The 26754-nt window shown below is 43.4% G+C and overlaps 1 protein-coding gene across 3 annotated transcripts; it reads left to right on the plus strand.

The window, feature by feature from the left end:
- TXLNA (taxilin alpha) lies at positions 1-26754 on the plus strand. 3 transcript variants are annotated; one of them, XM_034413184.2, is made up of 11 exons: positions 1-9688; positions 10739-10995; positions 11183-11500; positions 11981-12072; positions 13056-13226; positions 19771-19965; positions 21020-21139; positions 22076-22150; positions 22990-23082; positions 24089-24184; positions 24749-26754. In XM_034413184.2, exons 2-11 carry the CDS (start codon positions 10773-10775, stop codon positions 25076-25078), a joined length of 1713 nt encoding a protein of 570 aa, XP_034269075.1. In that variant the 5' UTR covers positions 1-9688; positions 10739-10772; the 3' UTR covers positions 25079-26754. The 3 variants fall into 3 exon arrangements, with proteins under 3 accessions (XP_034269075.1, XP_034269076.1, XP_034269077.1); XM_034413185.3 differs by having other exon boundaries at positions 9437-9602; XM_034413186.3 differs by lacking the exon at positions 1-9688 and adding an exon at positions 10036-10578.

Below are 26754 nucleotides of genomic sequence, written 5' to 3' on the forward strand. Positions count from 1 at the left end.
TCCAGAGAGCAAAAAATGTTCAAATTGCACAAAGCAGCAGGAGAGCTCTGAAGCTCTATTTAAGTAATGCAAATTTAATGGCCATATTCATCTAAGATCCCTTTATTTACAAACTAATGTTTTTTACTTCTCAGGAAAATTAGGATGCTTTCAAAAAGAGAAGGAAGGAGAACACGTTAGGAAATTTACACCCGAGTGTATCGTAACTTCACAGTTGCAAATAAACTGTCAGGTATAGGATTAGATTTTATCAAGGACTCTCACAAATTGGGCTGCTTTTACCATAAGTCAGTGTTTCTCCACTTAGGCAACTTTAAGAGGTGTGGACTTCAACCTCCAGAATTCACACACCTTAAAAGTTGCCCAGGTTGAGAAATGTCAGTAGGTTTTGGGTGATTATCCAGCCGCAATATGAAGCAGCGTCCTGTCAGTTTTGCAGCATTTGGCTGAATCAGCAGGTTCATAGCCCATTTCACTTCAGAATTCATCCTACTACAGTTACCAGCAGTCAGGCCATCAATAAACACCACTGACCTGGTTCTTACTGTGAAGCCCCTATATTTAGATTTGTGAAGCTGTCTCTTGACTGTAGACTTTGGCAATGACACTGCTACCTTCTCAAGAGTGTTCACGACTTGGCCAGATGTTGTGAAACGGTTTTTCTTCACTAATGACAGAATTCTGTGGTTATCCACTTTAGTGTCTTCCTTGATCTTCCAGGCTTTTTGGTGTTGCTGAGCCTTCCAGCTAATTCCTTCTTTTAAGAAAGTTCCAAACAATTTTGGCTACTCTCAACATTTTTACTATCTCTCTGATGGTTTTTTTTTTCAGCCTAATGATGGCCACTTTCACTTGCATAGACACCTCTTTTGGGACCTCATGTTGAGTGTTCCAGTTGGGCTGCCAAAAGAAGAGCGGAGCAAACTATAAGAAGGCAGGGCAAGAAACAATGCATGGAAACTAAGCAAGGAGAGAAGCAACCTGAAACCAGGGTGGATAAAAATCAATGATTTTTTTTTAAAAAATCAGATTTTTTTGATTTAAATCGGATTTTTTTGATTTAAATCGGATTTTTTTATTTTTATCGAATTTATTTTAATAAAAAACTTTTGGGGTAAAAATCTATCGTAAGATAGTTTTCTATTTAAGATGCATAAATAATTTAGTTTATTCAGCATGAAATGGAGCTTAGTTACGTAGCAGGAGGCTGTATATTCTGCAACACTGGGACTATCGGTGAGTCCACAGTGGGTCAAAGGAATAGCAGAGATGACAGTTGCTCTTTAAAAATTATGATTTAAATCGAGTTGCTTTAAATCAAGCCTTTTTACTAGTGATTTAAATCATGATTTAAATTGTGATTTAAATCAACTCGATTTAAATCAAATCCACCCTGCCTGAAACTAAGGAGAAACTTCCTAATAGGACAATAAACCAGTGGAATAGATTTCCTTCAGAAATTGTGGGTGCTCCTTCACTGGAGGCTTTTAAAAAAAGACCGTACATCCATTTGCCTGAAATGGTACAGGGGTTTGGACTAGAAGACCTCCAGGGTCCCTTTGTTATTCAAATATAAATGTAACACTCAGAAACCAACCCGAGGCCTTTACCCACTTGATTTGTCATGGACTAATGAGGTAACAGGTCACCTCTGGCCATAAAACTTTTTGGTGACATTTAGGAGTCACCAAAACCTGGGTAGATGGGTGTATAAACCAACCTGACTGTATGGGTGGAAGCTGTGAAAATAACTAGCTTCATGCTAGGAATCATTAGAGAAAAGAACTAATGATGAATGTGGTATTTTGCCTTGCCTTTTTACAAATTTGTGATGTGAGCAAATCTGAAATTCTATTGTCAAACCATGTTATCATAGCGGCGTCACATGACATATTGGGTTTCCCCCCCCTTCACTAAAACGGGTGTGGGTGTGGCCAGCGCATGACGCATTCAGCCCACGGGCCGGGAGTTTGACAGCCCTGCTATATACAGTGCATTCAGAAAGTATTCAGACCCCCTTCAGTTTTGTCAATTTTGTTAAGCTGCAGCTTGATTGTACAATTGCTGAAATTAATTTTTTCCTCATTAATCTACACGCAGTATGTCATAATGACAAAGTGAAGCATTTTTTCGGCCTAAGAGGTTGTAGAAAAATGCTTTTAAAAGTAAAAAAAAAGGCTGATGATTGTGCGGCTCAGCTGGGCATGGGGGGGGGGGGCAGGGATTTTTGCTACCGGTTCTCCGAACCACCCTCCGCCACTACCCTACGGGATCAGGCGATCTGGTCCTAATTGGGAGCATTTCACTCCTGGAATAAACTCATTTAGGAACTTTTTTAGACAGTTGGCTATTATTGATGTAAATATCTTGTAGTTTGTATTTAGAAGAGATATGGGCCTATAATTTTTAATTAGTGTCCTATCTGAATTCTTTCTATCAGCGCAATATTTGCCTCTACCCAGATGACAGTATCTTCGCCTCTCCTAGCACTGCATTGTATACTTCAAGTAAGACTTGTCCTACTTGCATTTCTTTATATAATTCTATTGGGCCTGGTGTCTTGTTATTTTTTTGTTTTTGGACCGCCTCCATTAATTCCAACATCGTTATTTCTTCTGGGATTTTTGGTAGTTCCGCTTTCTCAAGATTCTCCCTTCTGTGTGGCAGTCAGTCTTTTGTACAATTTCTCATAAAACTCCTGGTTTTTTTTCTCCTCATTTTGGTAGCGTATGTTCCCCTTTTCATCTTGTAATTTATTGATCCATCTCTTCTCAATCTGTTTTTTCAGTTTATATGCTAACCATCTACCTGGTTTGTTGGTATTTTCAAAAAAAAAAATTGGTTTGTCCTTTTTATCTGTTGTGCCAGATCTTTTTTCTCAAGTAGATTCAATTTATGTTTAATTTGTTGTTTTATATTTCCCTTTTGCAGCTCATCTTGTAATATCTCCTCCAATCTTTTGTATTCTTCTTCCAGGCAATTCCATCTTTGCTTTTTCATTTTATTTTCTTTTGCCATATAAGATATGGCAACTCCCCTCATGTATGCCTTAGTTGTGTCCCATAAATTTGTATGGACTTATTTTTTTAATTTTCTTTAAAGAAGAAACTTTATTGTTTGGCCATCATTATTTTGAATTCTTCATCCTTTAAAATCGATCTTTTTAGTATCCACCTTGTTTCCCTCTTCTTCTATCAGGCTAATTTTCATAGGATTATGGTCCGCCCAAAGATTCATATCAATTTTGACTTCTTTCACATTGGATTGTAATTTCGTTGACATCCAAACCATATAGATTCTGGTCCATGATCTATGTCTATTTGAATAGTATGTATATTGGTTTATGTCCTGATCTCTCTCTCTCTAAATATCTTTTATCTTGTTCCTCCACCATTTTAAAGAATGTTTTGGGTCCTATGTCCTATGCAATATTTCATCCTAAATTGATTTCTTCACCATTCTGACATGCATTTCTTTTGGTAAATTATGTCTTGCGTAATTTGTCTGAACTCTACATTTCGTCTATTTCCGTTGACATCTCTTCTTTTCCTATTCCAAGTGCTTTCCTAGTATTTCCGCCATAATTTCCGGGAGATCTTCTCCTCTCTCTTCTCTAACGTTCTGGAAACATAAATAATGGGCTGATTTTTCAGATTCTAAAAATAAGACCCTATTTTCCAGTTCCCTATTTTCGCTAATTTTGTCCACTCTTTTTTCCTCTTTCTCCATTCTTACTTCCATTTCTTGTAATTTTTGTTTGTTTTTCGTGATCTGTTGTTGAAAGGCTTCAAATTTTCTGTCCATCATCTGCATCTTTTCCTTTAATTCTCCTGTATCATTCCTTACTTCCCCAACCTTTTTCTTCAGTTCGCTGTGGTTTTGCATCATTGCTTCTTGCATGTTTTGCAACATGGCTTGTAAGTCTTTAAACGAATTTGATCTCTCCCTTTGCTCCATCTCCTCAATCGATCGTTGGCCTGATGGGCTCGATAATGCCCCTGCTGCCTGGGTGCCTTGTTTCCTCCCTGTCCCGATGTTCGTTAAATTTGTAACACTCATCATATAGAATAAAATATAATTTTTTATTCACCAAGTGTGATTGGACACACAAGGAATTTGTCTTAGTGCATATGCTCTCAGTGTACATAAAAGGAAAGATACGTTCATCAGGAATCATAAGGTACGACCCTTGATGATAGTCATATGGTACAAATAAGCAATCAGCAAACAATATCAATATAAATCATAAGGATATAAGCAACAAAATTACAGTCATACAGTCGTAAGTGGAAGGAGATGGGTGGTGGGAATGATGAGAAGATTAATAGTAGTACAGACTTAGTAAATAGTTTGACAGTGTTGAGGGAATTATTTATTTAGCAGAATGATGGCATTTGGGAAAAAATGTTCTTGTGTCTAGTTGTTCTGGTGTGCAGTGTTCTATAGCGTTGTTTTGAGGGTAGGGGTTGAAACAGTTTATGTCCAGGATGTAAGGGGTCTGTAAATATTTTCACAGCCCTCTTTTTGACTTGTGCAGTATACAGGCACTCAGTGGAAGGCAGGTTAGTAGCAATTGTTTCTTCTGCAGTTCTAATTATCCTCTGAAGTCTGTGTCTGTCTTGTTGGGTTGCAGAGTCGAACCAGACAGTTATTTAACAGCTTCTTCATAAAATCACTTTTTATCAAGTTCTCCCACTTTCTCTTCCCGCCAATATAGACCTCCACCTCTCCAATAATAGTAAATTATTAATGTTATAGTTCGTTATTTTATATATATACTTAGCTTTTGTATAAAAGTATAACAATGTTAAACTTCACAGTCCTAGGTCAATATTGGGAGCAGTAACAAAGCTTATAACAATTCACAATTGTTCTGTATCACTGACAACCTCAGCAATGTTGCTACTAATCGTAGTAATAATGATACTTTTGATTCTTAACACTTAATGGACATAATATATTAATAAGATAATTGACAAAAATATTGATAGTTCCAAATTCTCACAATTTTAATGTCCTCCAGTTTAGCTCTAAGATGTTGCAAAATGTCCCTCTGCTTTAATTAAATGTTCTTTTGCTTTAAGATATTCAATTGTCCGCAGATGCAGTTCTAAATGCCAATATAAATCCTTTTTCTTTCAAGTTTCCACTTTAACAAATATCTTCCACAAATACTTTCCCTCCTTGACCAGCAGGTATCTCCCTGCCTGCTACTTCTATTCCGAAAAAGTGCCATCACTGTCCAAGGGGGAGTCCATTTTGTTCACCAAACTCTCAAACTGTTAACTCTTCCCACTGTCACTATCCAAATCTTCTTCTCCCAGCTATTTAAAAATCCAAATAGAAACCTTTTATTTAATCCAGTGTACAAGATAGTATTTCCTGCTATTGCAATCGATCTTGTTCTCCCTTGCCTTCTTTTCTTTCTGGATCTTATCTTATCTTTTCCCCACATGTCTCCTTGCTGTTCTTCCCTTGGGAGGGGGAATCCTCTCCACCCCTCCTTCTAGCTGGAGCAGTTTCTCTTTCTGATCCACCAGAGGATCCCCTCGAAAGCATTCAACTTTTAATCTTCCCTTTCAACGATCAAAACTGATTTCAGCCAGATCTGATCCACCATTGTTCCACTTGCTTCTCGCTTATTTTGTCCAGCTGTCAGTTCTTCTGGATGGCCATTGCTGGTCGTCTTCTTCCATGTCCGGTCTCTGAGGAATTCGCCTGCTTCCCGATATGGCGCATGATCCGTTCCCGATCTGCAGAATGCCCCTCTTCTTCGGATGTCCCTCCAGGACCCTCCTCAACTTAAAAAGCCCACCAGATGGTTGGAAACTGGCTGTGTGTTGCGGAGCTACCCATTCACACACCTGTTCGGACCGACAGCTGGCCCCTCCCCCAGGGTGATTTAACATGGGTGGACATTCTCACATGGCACTCGTTTGCACGGTGACCATCCTTCCAGCAATGGAAGCAGGCAGCTGAGCACGGTTGAGCAGAGCAAGATTTGGTTTCCTCCCTTCTCCCTTCCAGCGGGGATCTCTTCCAGGAGCAGTTTGCGTGGTACTGGTTTCGAGCTTGGTCAATTTCCGCTTCCTCAGCCAAGACACACCAGCTATGCAGGCAGACTGGGGCTCCACGGACAACGGAGGTGTTGTACAGGTCATCTTTTAAGCCATCTTTGAACCAACTCATGAGTATTTCTTCTGGCCAATCTATGTGGCAAGTCAGATTACGAAACTCTTTGATGTACTCAGTGACTGGACGGCGTCCCTGTCTGATGTGCCTTATGCGGTGTTTAGCCTTGCGGTCGGCTAGCGGGTCCTCAAATCTCCATCTCAGGGCTGTCATGAAACGGTTGAAGTTGCAGAGCTCCGGTGCATCTACATTATGGAGGCTCACCATCCAATGCACAGCTGATCCTTCTAGAGCCAGGGTGACAACCCTGAATTTGGTGCCTTCTGTAGGGAGATTCCTCCCATACTCCTGCAAGTAGGTCAGTACGTGTGCGAGGAAAAATCCCAGTTGCTGGGGATTCCCGTCAAATTTGACGCCAAGACGCTTTCCGTTCTAAGGGTGGAAACCTCGTCAAGTCGCAAGCCTTGCTTTGTGTTGAGATGTCTCCTAGATGGATCTTCCATGGTGGAAATGGATTCATCAGTAGCCCCCATGGTTTCAGCCAATGCCCCTGGGGTTGGGGATCCCTTCCGTTCATCAGTAGTCCCCTTTTGTACTCCTAACTGGCCTGCAGCGCAAGCCTGGTCATCCTGGATCCGCATGCCATGGATGGCCTCCCTCATGGGGTTCATGGCTTCCGTCAGGAGTTGGTTAGGCCAGTCTGTGGTTCCTTCCAGTTCATCATTGTCGTAAAAGTGTCCCATCTCCTGCTTCCAACCAGATCGTTGGCTCCCACGGGTGAGGGTGACATCTTTGGTTCTGCCACCCCAGCCTTCCATCTTCCCAACACTAATGGACCACCTCAGCTTGGCAGCAGTGCTTGAGGCAATGTTCTCCTCGACCCAGGCATTGAGGGCCTCAATTGAGGTTTTTGGGAGTAGGGTTCTCCCCCCGCTCTTCAGCCTCTTTGTGGCCACTGTCCTGGGCAGACATGGTGTGCACGGTCCTCACAGTAGGGCTGTTACCTCTCCAGGTTGACTAGTTTGCAGTTCTTGTCTAATGTAAGGTCTTGCCTCTCCAATATTCCCAAGGAAGCAGGACTCTTGAAATTGCAGTTGTTCCAAAAGATTTTATTGAAAGGTTTGTGATTACAAGAAATCTAGGCAAGAACTGAAGCTTCTCACTTAAAACCAGCTATTTAAAAGCAATGCTAACCAAACCCCTCCCACACTACATCATTGCAGGGAAACAGAAACTTCATACAGAGATTAACACAGTAATGCAAGAAACAGAAAAAGAAACTTCATATACAGATCATTCCATTCCTCCCCTCTTCCTCCCACCAAAAAGCCAGCATCCCTGCAGAAATATCTGGGATATTTCTAACCCTAACCCTAATCCTGACATGCCCCTACAGAGACTGATCCTGCCAATGTAGCACCAGTCAGCTCTGCCCAAATTAGAGAATGACCAACGGCCATGAAGATGCTGATATCCCCCACCCTCAAGATATATATGCTCCCAAAAAGAAAAAAGAAACATCTAACACCTGGTGTTAGGCCAGGGATGTGACAATCTGGGGAAACTTACAATCACCAGTTGGTCCCCACCATAAACCATAGTTCATTGCCCACTCAGGAGAAAGGCCTTGGAGCTCAGGGAGGGATTGTTCCAGATATGTAAACACCATGAAAACGATTTTTGTGGAAAAATGTATTAAACAAAACTATATTAAAATTGGAGGGAAATAACAATTGCTGAGATCCTCATATAAAGCAACTTATCTAAAGATAATATAGGTAATCCTTAGGCTGTGTCCATTGGTTCAGCATCCATTCAAAGTTAGAACAGTGCTGAAAAAATGGATGGCTGTCTTAGAAGTTCTGGCTGTTGCACATTCCTGCTGTCATGGGTTCAAAATTTGGGCACGTGGCAATTGGTCCGCATTTATGACCTCCTCTGCTATCTGACCTTTGGCAGCTCTCACCAGAGTCGCCCCCAAGAATCACTGCTGTGCATCCTGTCCTTCACATGCAGGAGAGGCCTTGCACAAATGTCCCCGCCTTGCTGCCCAGCAGGAGGATGGCTCTGCTGGGGGTGGCATCTGGTGCAGAATTCTTGGTCCCAGCACCTTCCTAGTCAGGTGCACCTGCTCTCCTGTCCGTGAATAGATGAACCCCTGCCCGCACACTCTAGCACCTGTCCATGGCATCTGACCCCCCACTCGCCATGGCTCTTACCCGCCAGCCTCCTTGCCTTGGGCTCTCACCTCTTCCTGATTAATAGGCGCTCCTGGGATTATGCGATGCTCAGGACTGCTGGGAGTCCTTTTGCTAACCTGAACATTACGGTTCTAGAACAGGGAGATGCCTGGCAATGCTCTAAAGGCATATTAAGTTGGTTTCTATGGCAACCCATCTCACACACACAACTCTGGATGATCAACAACATACTAAACCAATAAGAAACATTATTACTGGAATAAAAAACCAACGATTGTCACCGAGGATGAAGGCATTAAACAGAAACCTCTCCATGGGAATATATGTAACCGTTTTTTGAAATGACCCATACAAAAGAATCCTAAAGATCCCCCTTTTTTTGGTCCTCTTTGAGGTGTGCGGGGTTCTTTAATCCCAGAATTCCCCAGGCAGGATTGCCAAAGCAAGAAAGAAGCATGGATGGGTGGATGGATGAAGATAGATGGATCCTGGTTGTTAGGATTCTTTTTCCGTTCGCTTTTTCTTAATTGTTTCTTTGTTTCCAAACGGTTTTGTTTGTGCAGTTTTTTTCAAACCTGCCAGTTTAAGATTCCCAGAATTCTCTCAGCCGTCTTTGAAGTTTTAAAATTTAAAAAAACACAGGTTCACAACATTTGAGGCGTTTTGTCCATTCGTTTCTCAAGGCCATGTTGAAAAAAAAAAAGAGATTAAAAAAAAAGGGGGGTGGAGGCAGCCTCGGGCCTGCCTGGCCGGAGCGGATCCTGCGGGGCCTCGAGGCGAGCCCGACCGGCGGCGCACGATGAAATTTGCTCATGCCTGCTTTAGACTAGGGTCAGATCACTGTTTTATTCCAAATGAAGCCTGTTGCAAATGCATCATTATTATTACCGCCTGAAGTCTCCTCACGGTAAGCAAAAAACCGGTTCCACCCCGAGGGATGCTGGGAATTGTGGTTTCGGGCCACCCGCTTCCTTCGCGGAGAACGAGGATCGCCGGGAGTTGTAGTCCAATTCAGATTCCCGCCTCGGGTGGCGCTTTTTCTTCCGACGTTTCCCAGCATGCTCTTCTCGGTCCCTTCCGCTGATTGGCCGCTGACCGTTAGCGGCGCAGGCGCAGTGCGAGTCCGGGCTGGAGCTGCTTCCTCGCAACCCTGCGGAGCGTTGAGGAGCCGCTAAGCGGAGAGAGACTGGAACGAGAACCCGGGAGCCACGAAGCAGCGGGGAGAAGGCGGCCCAGCAGCCGCGCCAGGACAGCGGAGGGCCGGAGCAGGTGGTCCTCTGGTTCGCCGAGTCGCTTCGAACGCGTCATACCTCTCGGGCGTGACGTCACGGTGGCAGGGAGTGACGTGATATACGGTGGGGAGAAGCCTGTGGAGCTTCCCGCGGGAGGAGGGGGGGGAGCGAGAGCGGAGGGGGGCGGGAGGAGGACGTGGCCTGGGGGAGGGCTGCAGCCGGGGGAGGCGAGGAAACCCCCCCCGCCCCTTTACAAGTGCGGCTCCCAGCCACACCTAGCGCAAGCCCCCCCCCCGCCCGCCCGCCAACGCCGGAAGAACGGGTCCTGGCTGGGTGGGAGGGGGCTGAGAACTTTGTTGGGGGTGGAAATAGGAGGAGCGTTAAAGGGCTGTTTCAGGAGTGGGCTTTGGGGTGCAGGAGAAAAGGGGGGCGCCGGGGGCTGGGGAAAAGAGAGTTGCAGAAGAGGTTGGGCTCCCCTTGGAGTGGCCGAGGAGGCGGATCCAGAAAGACCTCCCTGGAGAGGGTGGGGGGGGGGTTGTCTCTAAATACTTGGAAGACTCACAGACTCTTACTGAGATCCGTCCCTTGTGGGGCTTGCGCAGAAGTGAGCTCGCCTTCACTTTTTGATGCTTGTAAAGCGACTAAGAGGATCCCTGAATTTGTGAGTCTCCGAAGTGCTGACAATGGCAAATGACTAACCTCACCTTTGCCCTGGGGACCAGCCCTGTGGTCTTTCTTTGTGGCCCAAGGAATCCTATGCTTTAAATCCTTGGCAGAGAAATAAAGCCATGAAATGCAAGAACTTTAAAAAAGAATCCCCTCAGTTCAAGGAAAAGATGCAGATATTCTGATACTGTCCGAGTGCGTGTCATGTCTTTACTCACTTTGTGATATTCTTCTGCCAAAATAAGTGCAGTTCCCAGTTACAAGAACTCACCAGATCTGAGGTCATACTACTTCCTAGGCAACCGGTTGATCAATCACTGATATTCTGCAATGTGTTGCAGCAATAGGTACTAATTTGTGGAAAGCAAACAATTGTTAAAATTGCCACTTGTTGGCTATAACATTAGTGTTCCTTTGGCTGTTCTACTTCTTATTTAGTCTTTATTTGCATGTGTGCTGTTGCTTGACAGCGAATAACCATCTCAAAATTGTTTTTGTTTTACATAGAAACTGCCAAAAGTGGCTTTGAAAGCGAGGTACAATGAAGAACCAAGATGGTGAAAGCAAAGCTTCTCTTCTACCCCCCAGCCCTCCCCAAATAAGGGATGCTCTGGGGCCAGAAGATAGTGACTTAGCCGAGGCTCCTGGAGGGATTGTAGGAAGTGGAGATTGTCGCCACCAACTTGGCCTCTCTGGCTTGAAACACTTTGCTGATGACAGGCTTGAAATGCCAGTGAACGAGGAGCAGAGGAAGAAAGAAGAGGGTTTGTTTCCCTGAGATTGACTAGTTTTATTTCTCTTTAAATGTAGAATTTGGGGCGCCACCATCATTTGAGGGATGATTCTTACCCTATCCTTAACTAATTCTCTCAACAGCTGTGTTCTGACTTTTGTTTTCTTCTTTGGACTTCTCCCCTCTTAATGTTGAATGGTGCTTTCTACCATCTGCAGCACATCTGGCAGAGGAGGCTTTGCCTTGCCAGCCAGTCCCCGATGTTTCTGAAGAGCTGAGCAGACAGCTGGAGGATATTCTGAGCACTTATTGCAGGGACTCCAACCAGGAAGGGCCTGGAGAGGACAACGGCCAGAATGAGTCTGTGGAGCTGGACGAACCAGAGAAGTGCCGAAGCGAGTCCCCCCGGAACGGGGACCAGGAGCAGAGCTGCCCTGAGATAAATGGCGAAAAGGAGGGTCCCAGGGGAATTGGTGATGAGAGTGGAGAGCGTGACCAAAAACGAGTCCAGGAGAAAAAGAAGCCCAGAGGGCTTGGTAGGAAGTTCTCTGCTGACAGGCCTGCATTCCCTTTGTTCTTCCAAAAAGCAGACAATGAGGAGGTCTGGGGAAGGGATGTATGCACAGAAAGGCTACCCTTTTACACACACCCAGCTCCAGTTGCTAAATCATCCCAGCTCTCTGTATCTTTAAGGAAACTTGCAAGGAGAGCATTAGCAGTTAAAATGTTAATCTTGGATGGGGCAACCCATATTAAATCATTTGGGGTGATTTTTGGCATTCCACAAGCCACCTGCCTCTTGAGGTGGTTGTGTAACTAAAATATAGGAAGGCTCCCAGCTACCTTAGCTTGAGCAATTATAGTAGTCTGTAACTGGAATATGTCTAGTTTTATTTCCCACATTCTAGAGCCTTTTTAGTTCCTAAGCCGTTGCTGTTTCCAGCTCTGTAATGTTGCCCTGCCACCATGTCTTTATGCTTGCTCTGATGAGATTTTGCTTTGTCCTTTGTTTCCAGGCAAGGAGATCACTCTTCTGATGCAGACCCTCAACACCCTCAGTACATCTGAGGAGAAGCTGGCAGCCCTCTGCAAAAAATACGCGGAACTGGTCAGTGCCTTGCAAGGCTGGAGAGGCAACTGAGCAGGCTGGAGAATTTTCTCCTCTGCCATGTATGCAGGGAAATGGGTTGCCCCCAAGGGGAGTTGCATGCCTTCAGATCATCGTCACTTGGGCAGCTGCAAGAGAGAAAATAATCTGGAACACAGTTCTAGAACACAGATCTGTGTTTTGTGTTAGCATCCATGTTCAGAAAAACCTAGCAATGAATGATGATTTAAAAAGGCTGATTAATTTAACGTAACATGTCTGCATTTATGCATATTCCAGGGGAATGTAGACTGAAAATAACTAGTGTCTAGATAATTATACCTCAGTAAAAGGGGCCATCTCCATTCTGATTCACTCTAGATATGTTGGCTGATATCAGCCGCCCTCCTTCCCCAGCAGGCTTGCTGAATTACTGAACAGTCGGGTTGTTTGGTTGGCAAAGGCAGAGCAAATCAAAGAAGGAAACACATTAACAGCAGGAAAGGGATGCCTCTCAGAACCTTTCTCCTCCACAATCGTAAAGCCTGTTTTTCAATCTTGACAACTTTAAGAAGCCTGGGGAATTCTGGGGGTTGGTCCACACATCTTAAACTCACTGGGTAGAGAAACACTGTTGTAGAACATACGTGGTGAACTTTACAAACATGAGCTCAGCCAGGGAAGACAGGTTAGCGTGAGAAAAAAACCCCACTCTGATCCCTCCTTGGATCTTGTTACCCGAGTATAAGGGAGCAAGCAAAGGAGTAACAATGTCCTGCTTTAAATGCTCTGCTATTCCTGCCTACCTCAATAAAGTAGAGTTCAATATTAGGGTGTCTCCTTTACATGTCTGGCTTACCTGAAAGGGCTGACAATTTTGTTGCTAAAGTACTGGCTTTTTTGACATCACCTTACATTCTCATTTTTCATGGAGATTCTTCAGTCATTTCTGCTACATGATGTACTCATTCCTTATTTTTCTTCCTCCCCTTCTGTCCCATCAGCTGGAGGAGCACCGAAACTCTCAGAAGCAGATGAAAATCTTGCAGAAGAAGCAGACTCAGTTGGTGCAAGAGAAGGACCATCTCCGAAGTGAGCACAACAAGGCCGTTTTGGCTCGCACCAAACTGGAAAGCCTGTGCCGGGAGCTACAAAGACATAACCGTACTCTCAAGGTACCCAAGGCTGCCTGATGCCAGCTGAGAAAACTGTCATAGCCTAACTTAACTTCTCCTTCCCCCCCACACCAATGCCCCCCCTCTCAGAGCCCAAGGTGGCAGCTCATTCCAGGAATTTTCCAGGCATCGTCTGGCCCTTTGCGGGGAAGGGCATCCCTTCCTCTGGCTCAACACTGTTCAGGAAGGAGGAGGAGGAGGAGGCTTTCTTCCTCCTCCTTGAATAGAGTGTTGAGCCAGAGGAAAAGGGTTATTAGGTTTGGGAGCCAGAGAGGCTGATGACAGATAGTCCTTAATTTATGGCCAGTCTTTAGCGACCAAAGTTACGATGGGCCCCTAAAAAGGGACTTGCGACCCAAAGTTCTGTTCCCCGCCAGTCACATGATCGTGTTTTGGTCACTTGGCAAGGCCCGCCGTTACAGCCATTTGTGGCATCCTGCAGTCACCTGCCTGCAGTTCACTATGTTTTTTCCAGAAACAAAAAGAGACATTTACTTCCGGTTTGTGGCAAAATCTCACCCCATTGTGAACAAAGGGTTTTCATAACAACCATTGGAGTAAAGGCTTGGTCACATGATGACCCACTTTACAATCATCCTGACTTATGACTGAAATCACAGCCTCAGATCTGTTTGTAAGTCAAGGACTATCTGTATATATTTGTCCTTCACCTCAAGTACGACCAGGGTTACAGTATCATGAATAAGAAAGTGCATATTTTTCAAAATACAAAATGATAAAAATCCTCTCTCCATATAATGGAACGAATAGCCAGCGTCTTGCCCAAAGGGCCATCCCAGACCGTTGGTATCCAGCCCACGGGAGGCTGTGCAGAGCTGCTGCCCCAACATGGCACTAACAGGCCACGAGGGAGAAAGAGGTAAAGAGTCTGACTTGGATTCAGGAGGAAGGGCTGGTTTCCGAATGGCTGATTGCAGCTCATCATTCTTGAAGCTTTGGCCCAGCAGCTCCTCCCGCGGGGTTTGTGAGCCGGACTTCTTTGCATTGTTGGAGTTTTTTTTGTTTTTGTTTTTTTATTGAAAAGTTTTACAAAAAAACAAGAATTTTCTTTCCCCCCCCCCCATGTTCCCCCCACCCTTTCCCTCCCCTCATCCCACCTTCCCCCCCAGACTTCCCAGAGCAAAATACAAGGTATTTCATTTAACAATCATAAACTAGATTAACCTACTTATCCTCAGACTACTAACTCCCCCCCTGAAACCTTAACTCCACTATAGATAACATAATACTTCTAATACTTAACTTTCATTCATAAGCTATTTGATATTTTCTTGTCTGATACTTATTTTGAATATAATCAATCCATCTTCTCCATTCCGATACGTATCTTTCTTGTGTATAGTCCTTCAAGTATGCTGAGATTTTCGCCATTTCTGCTAGGTTCGTTACTTTCAGTATCCACTCTTCAATAGTAGGCAAAGAGTCCTTCTTCCAATATTGTGCTACCAACAGCCTAGCTGCTGATATTAAATTCAAAATCAATTTAGTCTCTGATACTGTACAGTCCATAGTTATACCCAATAGGAACAATTGAGGAGTAAATTTCAACCTTCTTTTCAGAATATTCTGCATCACCCACCAAATTTTTACCCAAAATGCCTTGATTTTCTTACAGGTCCACCATATATGATAATAGGTTGCATCATTACATTCACATCTCCAGCATTTAGCTTGCAAATTCGAGTACATACATGATAATTTTTTAGGATCTAAGTGCCATCTATAAAACATTTTATAAAAATTCTCTCTCAAATTTTGTGCTTGCGTAAATTTAACATTTCTGACCCAAATCTTTTCCCACGTTTCCATCATCACTGGTTCCTGAAAGTTTTGTGCCCATTTTATCATACAATCCTTAACCAATTCCGTTTCTGAATCTATTTCCAATAATGCATTATACAACCTTTTAATATGCATCTGACTTTGATCTCTAATCTGTTTCACCAGATTTTCCTCATTTTGCATAACACCAAATTTTTGATCTTCCCTCCATCTAGCTTGAAGCTGACCATGCTGAAACCAAGTATAAATTATCCCTTCTTCTTTTAATTCATCTAAAGATTTCAGTTGCAACTTACCCCTTTCCAAAAAAAGAAGCTCTTTATAAATCACCTCTTTTTTTTGCTCTATACTTATATTTTCTATTGCATGTCTGGGATTTGCCCATATAGGTATCTTATAATTTAGCTTATATTGGTACTTTTTCCAAACCCTCAACAACACATTTCTAAGTATATGACCCTTAAACACTTTATCCACTTTTTTTTCATATAACAAATAAGCATGCCATCCATATAACAAATCATAACCTTCTATGTTTAACATTCTTTCTTCAGTTAAGTTAAACCAATCACTAATTTGTGATAAAGCAGCTGCTTCATAATACAATCTTAAATTAGGCATTTTAAGACCTCCTCTCTCACGTATATCCTGTATCATTTTCAGTTTCACTCTTGGCTTCTTCCCGGCCCAAATAAAAGTATTAACCCCTTTCTGCCATTCCATCAAATTTCCATCTTTTTTAAGCACTGGTATCATTTGAAACAAAAATAAAAACCTAGGTAGTACATTCATTTTTATTGCTGCTATCCTTCCCAGTAATGATAGTTGTAACTTTTTCCAATTTTCCATTTCTTTCTGTACTGTTTGCCAAAGAATTTCATAATTATTTTTAAACAATTTCGTGTTTGAGGCTGCAATATATACTCCTAGATACTTAACCTTTTTAACTACTTCAAACCCTGTTATTCTCCCTAAGTCTTCTCTTTGAGTTATGGACATATTTTTAGTTATCATCTTTGTCTTATGAATATTTACTTTAAATCCAGATACTTTGCCATATTGAGCTACTATGTCCAACATATAGGGAGCCGCTTCTATAGGTTGAGATAAAGTAACAACCAGGTCATCTGCAAACGCTCTTAATCTATAATCCTGCTGTCTAATTACAATTCCTTTTATTTTATCAGAGTCACGTAACTTATTCAACAAAACTTCTAAAGTTAAAATAAACAACAATGGTGACAAGGGACAACCCTGCCTAGTACCTTTCTCAATTTTAAACACATCTGTTAAACCTCCATTAACTATTATTTGTGCTGTTTGTTCCTGATATATTGCTCTAATTGAATGTATAAAATACTCCCCAAAATGCATTTTTTCTATTATCTTAAACAGGAATTGCCAATTCAATCGATCAAATGCTTTCTCTGCATCCAAGAATATGAACGCTGCAGGGACCTGGTTTTTTTTCCCCAGATATTCCAATAGGTTTATAATTTGTCTAACATTATATTTCATTTGCCTCCCTTTTATAAAGCCTCATTGATCATTATGAATTGTTTGTTGCATAACTGGCATTAGTCTATTCGCTAATACCTTAGCAATAATTTTATAATCCGTGTTCAAAAGTGAAATTGGCCTAAAATTTTCAGGTTTAGTACAATTTTGATCTTCCTTCGGAATCAGTGAAAAAAAAGCTGTTCTCCAAGAGGGTGAGACTCCTCCCCCTAATTGAATTTTACAAAATAGAACTCTAAGCGGTTCTATCATTTCAAGCTGTAAATTCTTATAATAAACAGCTGTTAATCCATCTGTTCCCGGAACTTTCCCTATTTTTAATTGCTTAATTGCATCAGTAATCTCATCAGAAGTTATTGGTTGATTCAATCCTTCCCTCTGTTCCAACGTTAATTCAGGAATATTCCCTTCCTTTAAGTATCTATATCTATACCTTGTATTGAGTCACTAGCATATAACTTTGTATAAAATTCTAAAAAAGCCTTTTGATCATATTCTGTTGGTAAACTTGCTTACCTCTAAATTCTATCTTACCAATGACTTGTGATTTCTGTTTTTTCCTCAACATGTAGGCCAACCACCTACCTGGTTTATTGGCATTACAAAATGTATTATGTTTAGCATATTGTAAGCTAGTTGCCACCTGATCAGCCATTAACATACTAAATTGCCCTCGTAGTATATATTTATTGTTTCTTTTACTTTCTTGTCTCCTGGATTAAATATAAATAATTGTTCTTTCTTTTTTATTTCTTCCTCTATCTCTTTCCGCTTCTTTTGTTGTTTTAGTCTATGTTTATTATTCATGCGTATTAACATACCCCTCATATAAGCCTTACTAGCATTCCAGACCATTTCCATGGAAGTTCCCTTATTCATATTAATTACAAAAAATTCTTTCATTTGTTTTTTAAGCTCCTTCACATTTTCTTCATATCTAAATAAATTTTCATTTAACCTCCAAGACCTCCTTTCTCCCCTTTCCTGTTCAAATTCCAACCAAACCGGACTGTGATCAGTTAAAGTTCTTGGACATATCTTCGTCTTCTTCACCCTGGAAATAAAATCATTTGTGGTTAGTATAAAATCAATCCTGGAGAAGGATTGATGTCTATCAGAAAAAAAAGTAAAATCTTTTTCCTCCACATTACGTTCTCTCCAAATATCTCTCAGTTCTATATCTTCCATCATATCAAAAAAAGATTTAGGTAATTTTGCACGTGCTGAAGTCTATCAAAGACTATCAAAGCTCCTCCTCCACCTTACTCTTCGGCCTAGCTCCCCCTCCACTGCTTCTGTTTTTTGAACTTCTTGAGATAAATCTTGAGATTGTTGCCTTTTTGATTGTTGTTCTTGAAGTTTATAAGTTGATCGGGTCAGGCCTTGTACTTTCGGCTCTCCCTTCTTAGGTGGTTCCAAAGTTGGAGGTAAGCCCCCAAGATCCAAATCTTCTTCCATGATAATTCCTCCAGCTGCAACTTCAGCGTAGGTTTGTATCTGTTTTCCATCTTTTTCTTGTTGTAACATCTCCATTTTCTTCCTCCCCCACCCCTCCAGTGAGGGTGGGTATCCAGCCTTTAAAACATTTACATAGAAGTCTTTTGCCTTCCAGACTGTGTTTAACCGGTATCTTTCTCCATTATAAGTCACTATTAGACCAATTGGAACGTCCCATCTGTATGCCACTTGTTGATTTCTCAGCTCATTTACCAAAAAGCCAAAGTCTTTTCTACTTCTCAGCATCTTTGGAGGAATCTCTTTCAAAACCACCACCTCTTGCCCAGCTACCTGAACTTTATTCTTGTAGGAAGCTTGTAAAATATCGTTTCTGATCCTCCTGGTTGTAAAATAGATCACCACATCTCTTGGCAGCTGTCTTTGTTTTGCCAGCCAGGAATTAACCCTGTAAATTTTATCAGTTTGGCTTGCCACATCTTCTGGTCTTTCTTTAATTATCTCTGCAATAGCATCAGCACAAATATCTTTTAAATTTTCTTTACTATTTTCTTTCAGGCCTCTCAATCTCAAAGCAAACTCCATGGACCTGTATTGTAACATTACCAATTCATCATCCACTTTCTCTGTTCTGGTCATAACATCTCTCATTTTGCTTTCCAAATTTAAATTGGCTTGATTAATTTCTTCAACTTTCCCATCAAGCTGGATAACAAGGTTTGACAATTCTGATACAGCATAAACAATATCATCTCTTATTTCATCGTGTTTCTCTGCAACCACTTTCTTAATTGAACTTATATCCTCCTCAACTTTCTTTAATTTCCCTTCCACAAGTAATGTTAAGTTATTCATAGCTTCTTTCATTGCTGTTGCTTGATTATTCATGGCTTCTTTCATAAATTCTTTAAAATCATTAAGTGCTGCCTCCTGACTCTGACTCTGACTCTGTGAATCAGCCGGAAGTTGTGCTTTCTGTGTCACCACTGACACAACTGGAGAACCTCCCCCTCCTTTAACAACTCCTGGTTTCACTTGTTTAGAAGCCATTTTTTCCCCTTCTAAAGAGATCTTTTTTTTTTCCAAAGCCACAAAGACCCTTAAACAACTTTAAAATGTTTGTAATTTATAGTCTCAAATTTATCAGGCAGGATAGTTTTGTTTTTTTTTTCTCTCCACAAGCTCTCACTTCCCAGCAGTTAATAAGCAGCTAATCCACTCTCCCAGCGCAAAGTTCTCAATAAGCACTTTCGTTTCTGGCTTTCACTTTCAAAACCATAACAAAGACGCCATCTTCAGCCTCCAGCTCAATGAAATTCAGTTTGAAACAAAGTAACTTCGGAGTTAAACTCTGTACTTTTAAGGCTTGTTCTCCTGTTTCCGCTCTGCCTGCGCTTGTAATCAGTCAAACTCACTTTTTAAAAGTAGGATCGGATCGCAGCTTCTCGCTCTGCTTTCGCAGAGTCGTCCTGGCTTCGGAGCTTCTTGGCGGGCTGGCTGGGGAGCTCTCACCCCCCAAGCCTCTGGAAATATTCCAGAGGGCTTTCGGGGAGCTCTACTCTCGCCCACCAGCTCTCCTCTCCTTCTTTTCCCGAAGGGGAGGTTTTTCAGCCGCCAGACAGCTGGTTTGCGCTGTCAAAGCGGCTTTTACGAAGACACAGGGCTGGCAGTCTTAAAAGACCGTCCACGGAGCCTGCGGTGCCGACCGGAAGTCGCATTATTGGAGTTGTTGTTCTGCTCTGTGAGGCTCTTCAACTTGCCTCCACAGGAGGAGGGTGTCCAGCGAGCTCGGGAGGAGGAAGAGAAGAGGAAGGAGGTAACATCCCACTTCCAGGTGATGCTCAATGACATCCAGCTACAGATGGAACAGCACAATGAACGCAACTCCAAACTGCGCCAGGAGAACATGGAGCTGGCCGAAAGGCTGAAGAAGCTCATAGAACAATATGAACTGCGAGAGGAGGTGAGCAGGCGCAGCAGGGAGGGAAAAGCTGAAGGGTGGCACCCCCCCCCCCACTCCTCGGCCTGCTCTTCATCTGTACCACCAGCCCCTTATATAGGTCTCCTCTCTCAGAGAAGCCTTTTCCTGCAAGACTTGGTTGGCTCCTTGGTCATTCCACAGCTCTTCTGTGCACTAGAAATGGGAGTGTCTAGGTAGTCCTTGACTTATGGCCATAATGCAGGTTACCCATTACGGTGTCAAATGGTGACTTCCCCATCCCTGCTCTCCCTGATGCAGTCATTAAGTGCAGCATGGGGTGCCTCTCGTGGGGGAGGCCGTCCCACTACCCCGAGACACCCGTTGCTCCACTTCTCACCCCTTGGGGCCCCTCCACTTCTTGGGCCTGCTTCCCATCCCACTGGGCCCCACACCCTCCCCCTCACTTACTCTTTGAAGATCTCAGGAGGTCAGGGGAGGGGAAGTCAGGCCCCTCCGTTGCTGGGCCACATGGCACAATTCTGGAAGCAGTTGCCATTTTCCAAAGGGCCCCATTGAATTGTGGCTGCTTAAAAAAAGACGACTGCTTCAGTGATCATATTGCGGAGCCCAGCAATGGAGCACCTTGCTTTGCTTTGCTTTGCTAATGCGAGCTCTGCGGCATTCTTCTGCAGCGATGCTGGGGCTGCAGGTTCCGTTATGGAGCTCCCAAGCCATGCTGGACGAAGGCAGGGGCCAGCCTCCCCCATACTGCTGCCATTCGCACAGGAGGCCTGGGTCACCAGGGACTGAGCATAGCTTGAAAGAAGCTTTACCCTTCCTTAGTTGGTTGCCCCCTTCAGGAAAACCTTTCTGTGTCTCCATGTTGTCATGGATGACTCTATCCGTGTGTATCCAAATGCACCATTTCATGCCCAGAAAATATCTCAGCCTTTTCTCTCACAGGTCTGAATCAGTGTTGGTACAAGCAAGGCTCCCTTTGGGGAAGGATCTTTGCCTTCGGATCAGGCTTGGGAGTTTGGCGCTGAGCTCAGCTGCGGCTGCCTTCGGCTGATGCCTGTTGTGTTTCTCTTGGCAGCACATCGACAAGGTCTTCAAACACAAGGACCTGCAGCAGCAGTTGGTGGACGCCAAACTCCAGCAGGCTCAGGAGATGTTAAAAGAGGCGGAGGAGAGGCACCAACGGGAAAAGGACTTTGTGAGGCTTTGCATGGTTGCGTCTTTGTTTAACCAACAGAAAGCCCAGAGACGGCCACGTTGCCCTCCTCAAACAGGCTTAGGAAGTATTAGGAGAGAGCAGATTCTGGGGCAGCTTAAGAAAAGGAGAAAGGATCTTGAGCTGCCGTGGAAGAGGCCGAGGCTGAAAATCCCAGGAGACTGTGGTGGAGTTGTCAGGAGTTCTAATAACCAGTTATGGTAGTCTTTGACTTACAACTGCTTGTTTAGCGACTGTTCATAGCTACAAGGCCATTGAAAAACGTGACTTATGACCTGTTCTCTTACTAACAATCGTTGCGATATCTCCATGGTCATGTAATCAGAATTCAGGTGCTTGGCAACTGGCATCCATTCAGGATGGTTGCGGGGTCCCGGGGTCACATGGTCGCCATTTGCAGCCTTCCCAACTGGCTTCCAACAAGCAAAGTCAGTGGCCAAAATCCAGATTGTTTAACAACCGTGTGGTTCCCTGCAAAACTGCAATGTTTTGCTTAACTACTGTGGCAAAAAAGTCATAAAATCAGATACAACTCATTTAACCCTTAACTGCCTTGTTTAGTAACGGAAATTCTTATCCCAGTTGGGGTCCTAAGCTGAGGACTGCCTGTATGCAGCCACAGTGTTCAAAGAGATCTCCTTATTGGTGGCAGCATATCTTGTCCTCATCAGACCCATTTATCAGTGAAGCAGGGAGATCCGGATTTGGAAAGAACTTTCTAGAAGGAGCAGATGCCAGGCTTTTGCCTTCATCCTTGGATTCCACCATTTGGGAGCAGAGGCTGAAGAGCAGCTGGGGGGAGCAGAAGCAGGCCTTCTATGGAAGGAAAGTCCCTGCCAGTCAGCGAGACTTTCTTTTTCCTCATCCAGGGGTGGCACTAACTTTCCTTCTTGTTCTCCTCTTCCTTCTCTCCTGCAGCTGCTGAAAGAGGCCGTGGAGTCCCAGAGAATGTGTGAGTTGATGAAGCAACAGGAGGCGCATCTTAAGCAGCAGGTGGGGTGGCAGGGGGCATCTTTGCTCTGGTTCAGTTGGTTTAGTCCAGCAATCTCCAATCTTGGCAACTTTTAAGACCTGTGCACATGGCTGGCTGGGGAATTCTGGGAGTTGAAGTTCACAGGTCTTATAAGGTTGGAGATCCCTGTTTTAGCCTAAGGGATGTTTGTCACTTCCCAGAAAGGGAGCTTGGAACTTATTTTGGGGTTGCAAGGCTCTAAGAAATGAGACACTGTCTTTCCCAAACCAAATTTGGGGTGGATCTGAGCCATCTGTGACAGATGTCCAAATGGTGGCTTTTAGGTAGTGGTGCAGGATCAAAACAGGATCAGGGATGTACTTTTTTTTTTATTTTTATTTGATTGATATGCCGCCCTTCTCCGGAGACTCAGGGCGGCTTACAATGCATTAAGCAATAGCCTTCATACTTTTGTATATATTTATACAAAGTCATCTTATTACCCCCACAATCCGGGTCCTCATTTTACCTTTGAAAGGATGGAAGGTGAGTCAACCTTGAGCCTGGTGAGATTTGAACTTGCAGTAATTGCAGGCAGCTGATGTTAATAACAGTGCTTTAGTCTGCTGCCCCACCAGGGCTCTTATATACTTAGTTGCTTGCAACTGCCATCTTGACTTTTTGAACACCGTCTGAACCCATAGGCATCCTGGGATGGGACTTGGCTACAGCCACTGCTCTCGGGGATTGGAGAAGAGGAATTTGCCCTCCTGCCAGCACGTGGTGCCATCCTAGTTTCCTTTCTCCCACCTGACCCTATAGAACAGCTGCAAACATGAATGTTCCAAGCAATCATTCCTCTCTGCTTTCTCTGATTCAGCTGGCTCTTTATACAGAGAAGTTTGAAGAGTTTCAAAACACCCTTTCCAAAAGCAGTGAAGTGTTCACCACGTTCAAGCAAGAAATGGAGAAGGTATACAGTGGATCAAGGCTATTGGGGCAGGAGCGGGGTGGGATAGGGGGAGTCTCTGATTGACCAGTGCCAATTCTTGTAGATGAAGACGTTAAAATTTTAGAAATGTTTTGCAGAATCTTATATTCCCATCCCATCCAAGATATATCCATCCATTTATTTAGTCATATCCCACCTTTATTATTTTTACAAATAAGACAGCAAAAATATCCAAAAGACACCCCTCTTATTTTCCCTACCACAAACAACCCTGTGAGGTGGGTTAGGCTGAGAGAGACTGGCTCAAAGCCACTCAGCTGGCTTTCACAGCTAAACTGGGACTAGAACTCGCCATCTTATTTATTTATTTATTTATTTATTTATTTAAATTTCTATACCGCCCTTCTCCAATATAGGACTCAGGGTGGTGAACAGCCAAAGTAAAAACAAGACATACATATAAAACATACAAAATCTAAAAACTGATTAAAATAATTAAATATTTTGGCCATAATTAAAACAATCTCCTGCTTTCTAGCCATTATTGCACATTGCTTCTCTGTAAATACTTTCTCACTTTGAATATATTTGCAGCATTATCAATGTCAGAAAAATTTAAATTCTTTTGACAATTCATTATCATGCTTGGAGCTGCTTTTGATAAATACTTAGGAGTGTTCACTTCCTCGTTTCTAAGAAAAGTGCTTTTTTTCCCATAAAACAAGTTTGTAGCATTGCCACTGTTTTTGTACCTATCAGGACTCAGTGAAATATTTTCATTTCTTGTTTGTTTCTATACTTCCATACAAGGCTATCTTCCTTGTAAAGAAATCAGTGATTTGATCCATACTCAACTGCCTTTGATTGCAAGAGCAAGAACCACATCACTCAATCTAGTCTTTAATATTCCATAATCCCAGTTCTTGGCTTACTGAAGATCAACAGGACAGGCTCAGCTCACAGAGTCTTGGAAAAGTAGGAGGCGCTTTGTAACTGCTCTTTCCTTGTTTCTGTTGCCACTGCATAGATGACCAAGAAGATCAAGAAGCTGGAGAAAGAAACAACGATGTACAGATCCCGGTGGGAAAGCAGCAACAAAGCCCTTCTAGAAATGGCGGAAGAGGTAATGTGGCCCTCTGGAGAAACCGAGGTTTTCGCATTGGGGGGTGGGTGGGGGTGGAACGTAGCTAAACAGGACAGCCTTCCTAAATAGAGATTTAAGCCATCTATTTCTCACAAAAGACTTAAAAACAATAAAAATAAAGATAAATCTAGAAACAGTGAAAAGTTTTTAAAGTTACCTAAGATCTGAGACCAAGGAGATGGATGGTGCAGGGCTGAGGACTTATCCTGCCGACCATCTACAGCAAGGAGTGCCTCCATCGGCACTCCAAACCAACCGGCAAAGGCAAGTTTTAAGGCCCCTCTGGAAGGCTGAGTGGGGGAGCAGATCTTACCTCTGAGGGTAGGATGTTCTTCGGGGCAGGGTCCACAGTGCAAAAGGGTCTTCTCCTTGGCAGCTCCAACCAAAATCCCTTGACAAATGGGGTCTGCTGAAGTAAGTGGGCTGGGCTAATCCCAGCCCACTTGGGGTGAGATTGTTGGCCATCGGCTTGTCTTCTGAACTTCCTTCAGATGCTTCCTTCCAAAAACTGACTCTGAAATTGATGCTGCTGTTCCTATGCAGAAAACCCTACGGGACAAAGAACTGGAAGGGCTCCAAGTGAAAATCCAGCGCCTTGAGAAGCTGTGTCGGGCCCTGCAAACCGAACGCAATGACCTGAATAAAAAGGTCCAGGATCTGTGTGCCTTTGCATCTCTGACCACGGGGACAGAGGTTAAGGATCAGCCCCATGGCATTCCGGAGGAGCTGGCCCTGCAGGGCCCCCAGGCAGGAGAGGGCTTTGGTCTGGCCCAGACAATGGGCCACCCAGGGCCCCCTGAGCAGCCTGGGGCACTGAGCACAGGCCTGGCACCCAGGCAGCCAGCAGAGGAAGCTGCTAACTCTGCTCCATAAAGGTGAAGGAAATGTGGGCAGGTTGCAGCTTTCTCCAGGTGGATCTATTCCTCTTTTGAAGCCCCGTGCTCAGATGAAAACTGTTCCGGGGCTTTCAGGTTAAAGCTTTTGACAATACTGAATGCTTTTTTGGCTTTTAAAATAATATCTCTATTATCCAACATGATGTACAGCAGCAACATCCACCTTTTATATTTAGATCTATAAATGAGATTGACTCTGTTCTCCGCGTGGTGCTGTGTGAACATCTAGGGGTGTGGCAAATCCAGCCATGATCCTTTTAAAAGGTGGGAAGCAAAGCGGGGGAAGCTTGCTAATTTTGACCTCCACCCACTGCAACATCTGGCTGTTGTAGCTCTCAGTGAGTGCCATACTAATGCAGATGCAAAGCAAAAATCCCAGTGAGACTTTGAGGGTTGATTTTTTTTTTCCTGAAATTTTCTCTTTTTTAAAAAAATTACCAGATCTGCCCTTTAAAGCCAGTGCTGGAGACTCAGGAGTTTGATAATGTGGTAGATTATTCTTTTTAGTTTGTAGTTTGCAGGGCGGGGTGGGTGGGGTTGGGGGAGAGAAGGTGGGGAATAAAGCTGATGTGTTACTGTGACATGGGGAGAGAGACCAAGGTGCCCCCTTCATGGGTGTGGATGGAGGAGGCATCATCTCCAGGACTTTGCTACTTCCAGAATTGATGTCTCAATAGCCTTATGACTTCACAGTTGCCTCTATAATTATATATGTGCATGCACATAAACACACAGACACAAGCAAGTGTATGTATGTACTAAAGATTTAATCCAAAGGTTTTGCTTCCTTAACTGTTTTGCACATGCTAAGCATTCCTGTCTGTGTTTGTGCCTGGTGAATTTTGGGTGGCAAAGTTAATTCTCCTGTGTGTAACTTTCAAGGAGACAAAGCTTAACCTCCCAGTCCAGACCACCTAGGCGATGGGCCCAGGAACTAGAACAACCTGGGTCCAACTCTTTGGCTGCCTGAAGTATGTCCTAATAGCACTTTTGATGGATCGTTTGTCTACAGAATCGTGTGGTGAGGAGGTGTCCTCGGAGGTTTTTTGGTAATTTTGTTCATTTGGACCCTTCTTCACTTATAGCCAATTCGTTATTTTAATTTGTACCACTTTTGGTCTTAAAAGCAATCATAAACTTAATTTTTTTAGATAGATGCTAAATCAGGGCCATTTTAAGTATTAATATAAAATTCTTCTATTGCTAGTAGCTTCCTTTCCACTTCAGGAGAGAGATTTGGGAGGGGTGCTCACTGTTGAGTGCAAGGCCCATCTTCCCGACGCGCCCTATTCCTCTCCTCCCTCCCCCCACTCCCAGATAGCAGTTCTGAGGGAAAAATAGACCAGAGTTTTAGGAAATGAGAATTACTACTACAGTTTGTACAATGTAACCCCTGCCCCAAGTGGAAGATTGGGGGCCCTGTTTTCTGTGGGGTTCAATTGCTGCTGAAATTTTCCTCCACTCGGTCAGCTGGCAAGAAGAGAATGAACTGTTGCAAATGGGCCCCACAGATTGTAAGATGGGGAGATCATCTTTGCCCATACTTTTCTCTTGTCTTCTGCAGTGTCAAGAAAATCTTCCAATTTTTAATGCTGTTGTACAATAGACTTTCTGTTCTATGTATCTTTGTACCCAATAGAAATGCAACATGTA

This window comes from Pantherophis guttatus, chromosome 10, assembly GCF_059756535.1.
Source record: "Pantherophis guttatus breed Tessera chromosome 10, ASM5975653v1, whole genome shotgun sequence".
In the NCBI taxonomy this organism is placed as follows: Eukaryota; Metazoa; Chordata; class Lepidosauria; order Squamata; family Colubridae; genus Pantherophis; species Pantherophis guttatus.

Excerpts from the sequence above, each read along its gene's own strand:
- TXLNA (XM_034413184.2), top strand. The coding sequence starts at position 10,773 with ATGAAGAACCAAGATGGTGAAAGCAAAGCTTCTCTTCTACCCCCCAGC. Across the intron at positions 13,227-19,770 it reads GACATAACCGTACTCTCAAG|GAGGAGGGTGTCCAGCGAGC; the intron begins GTACCCAAGGCT and ends TTGCCTCCACAG. Across the intron at positions 23,083-24,088 it reads TCAAGCAAGAAATGGAGAAG|ATGACCAAGAAGATCAAGAA; the intron begins GTATACAGTGGA and ends GCCACTGCATAG.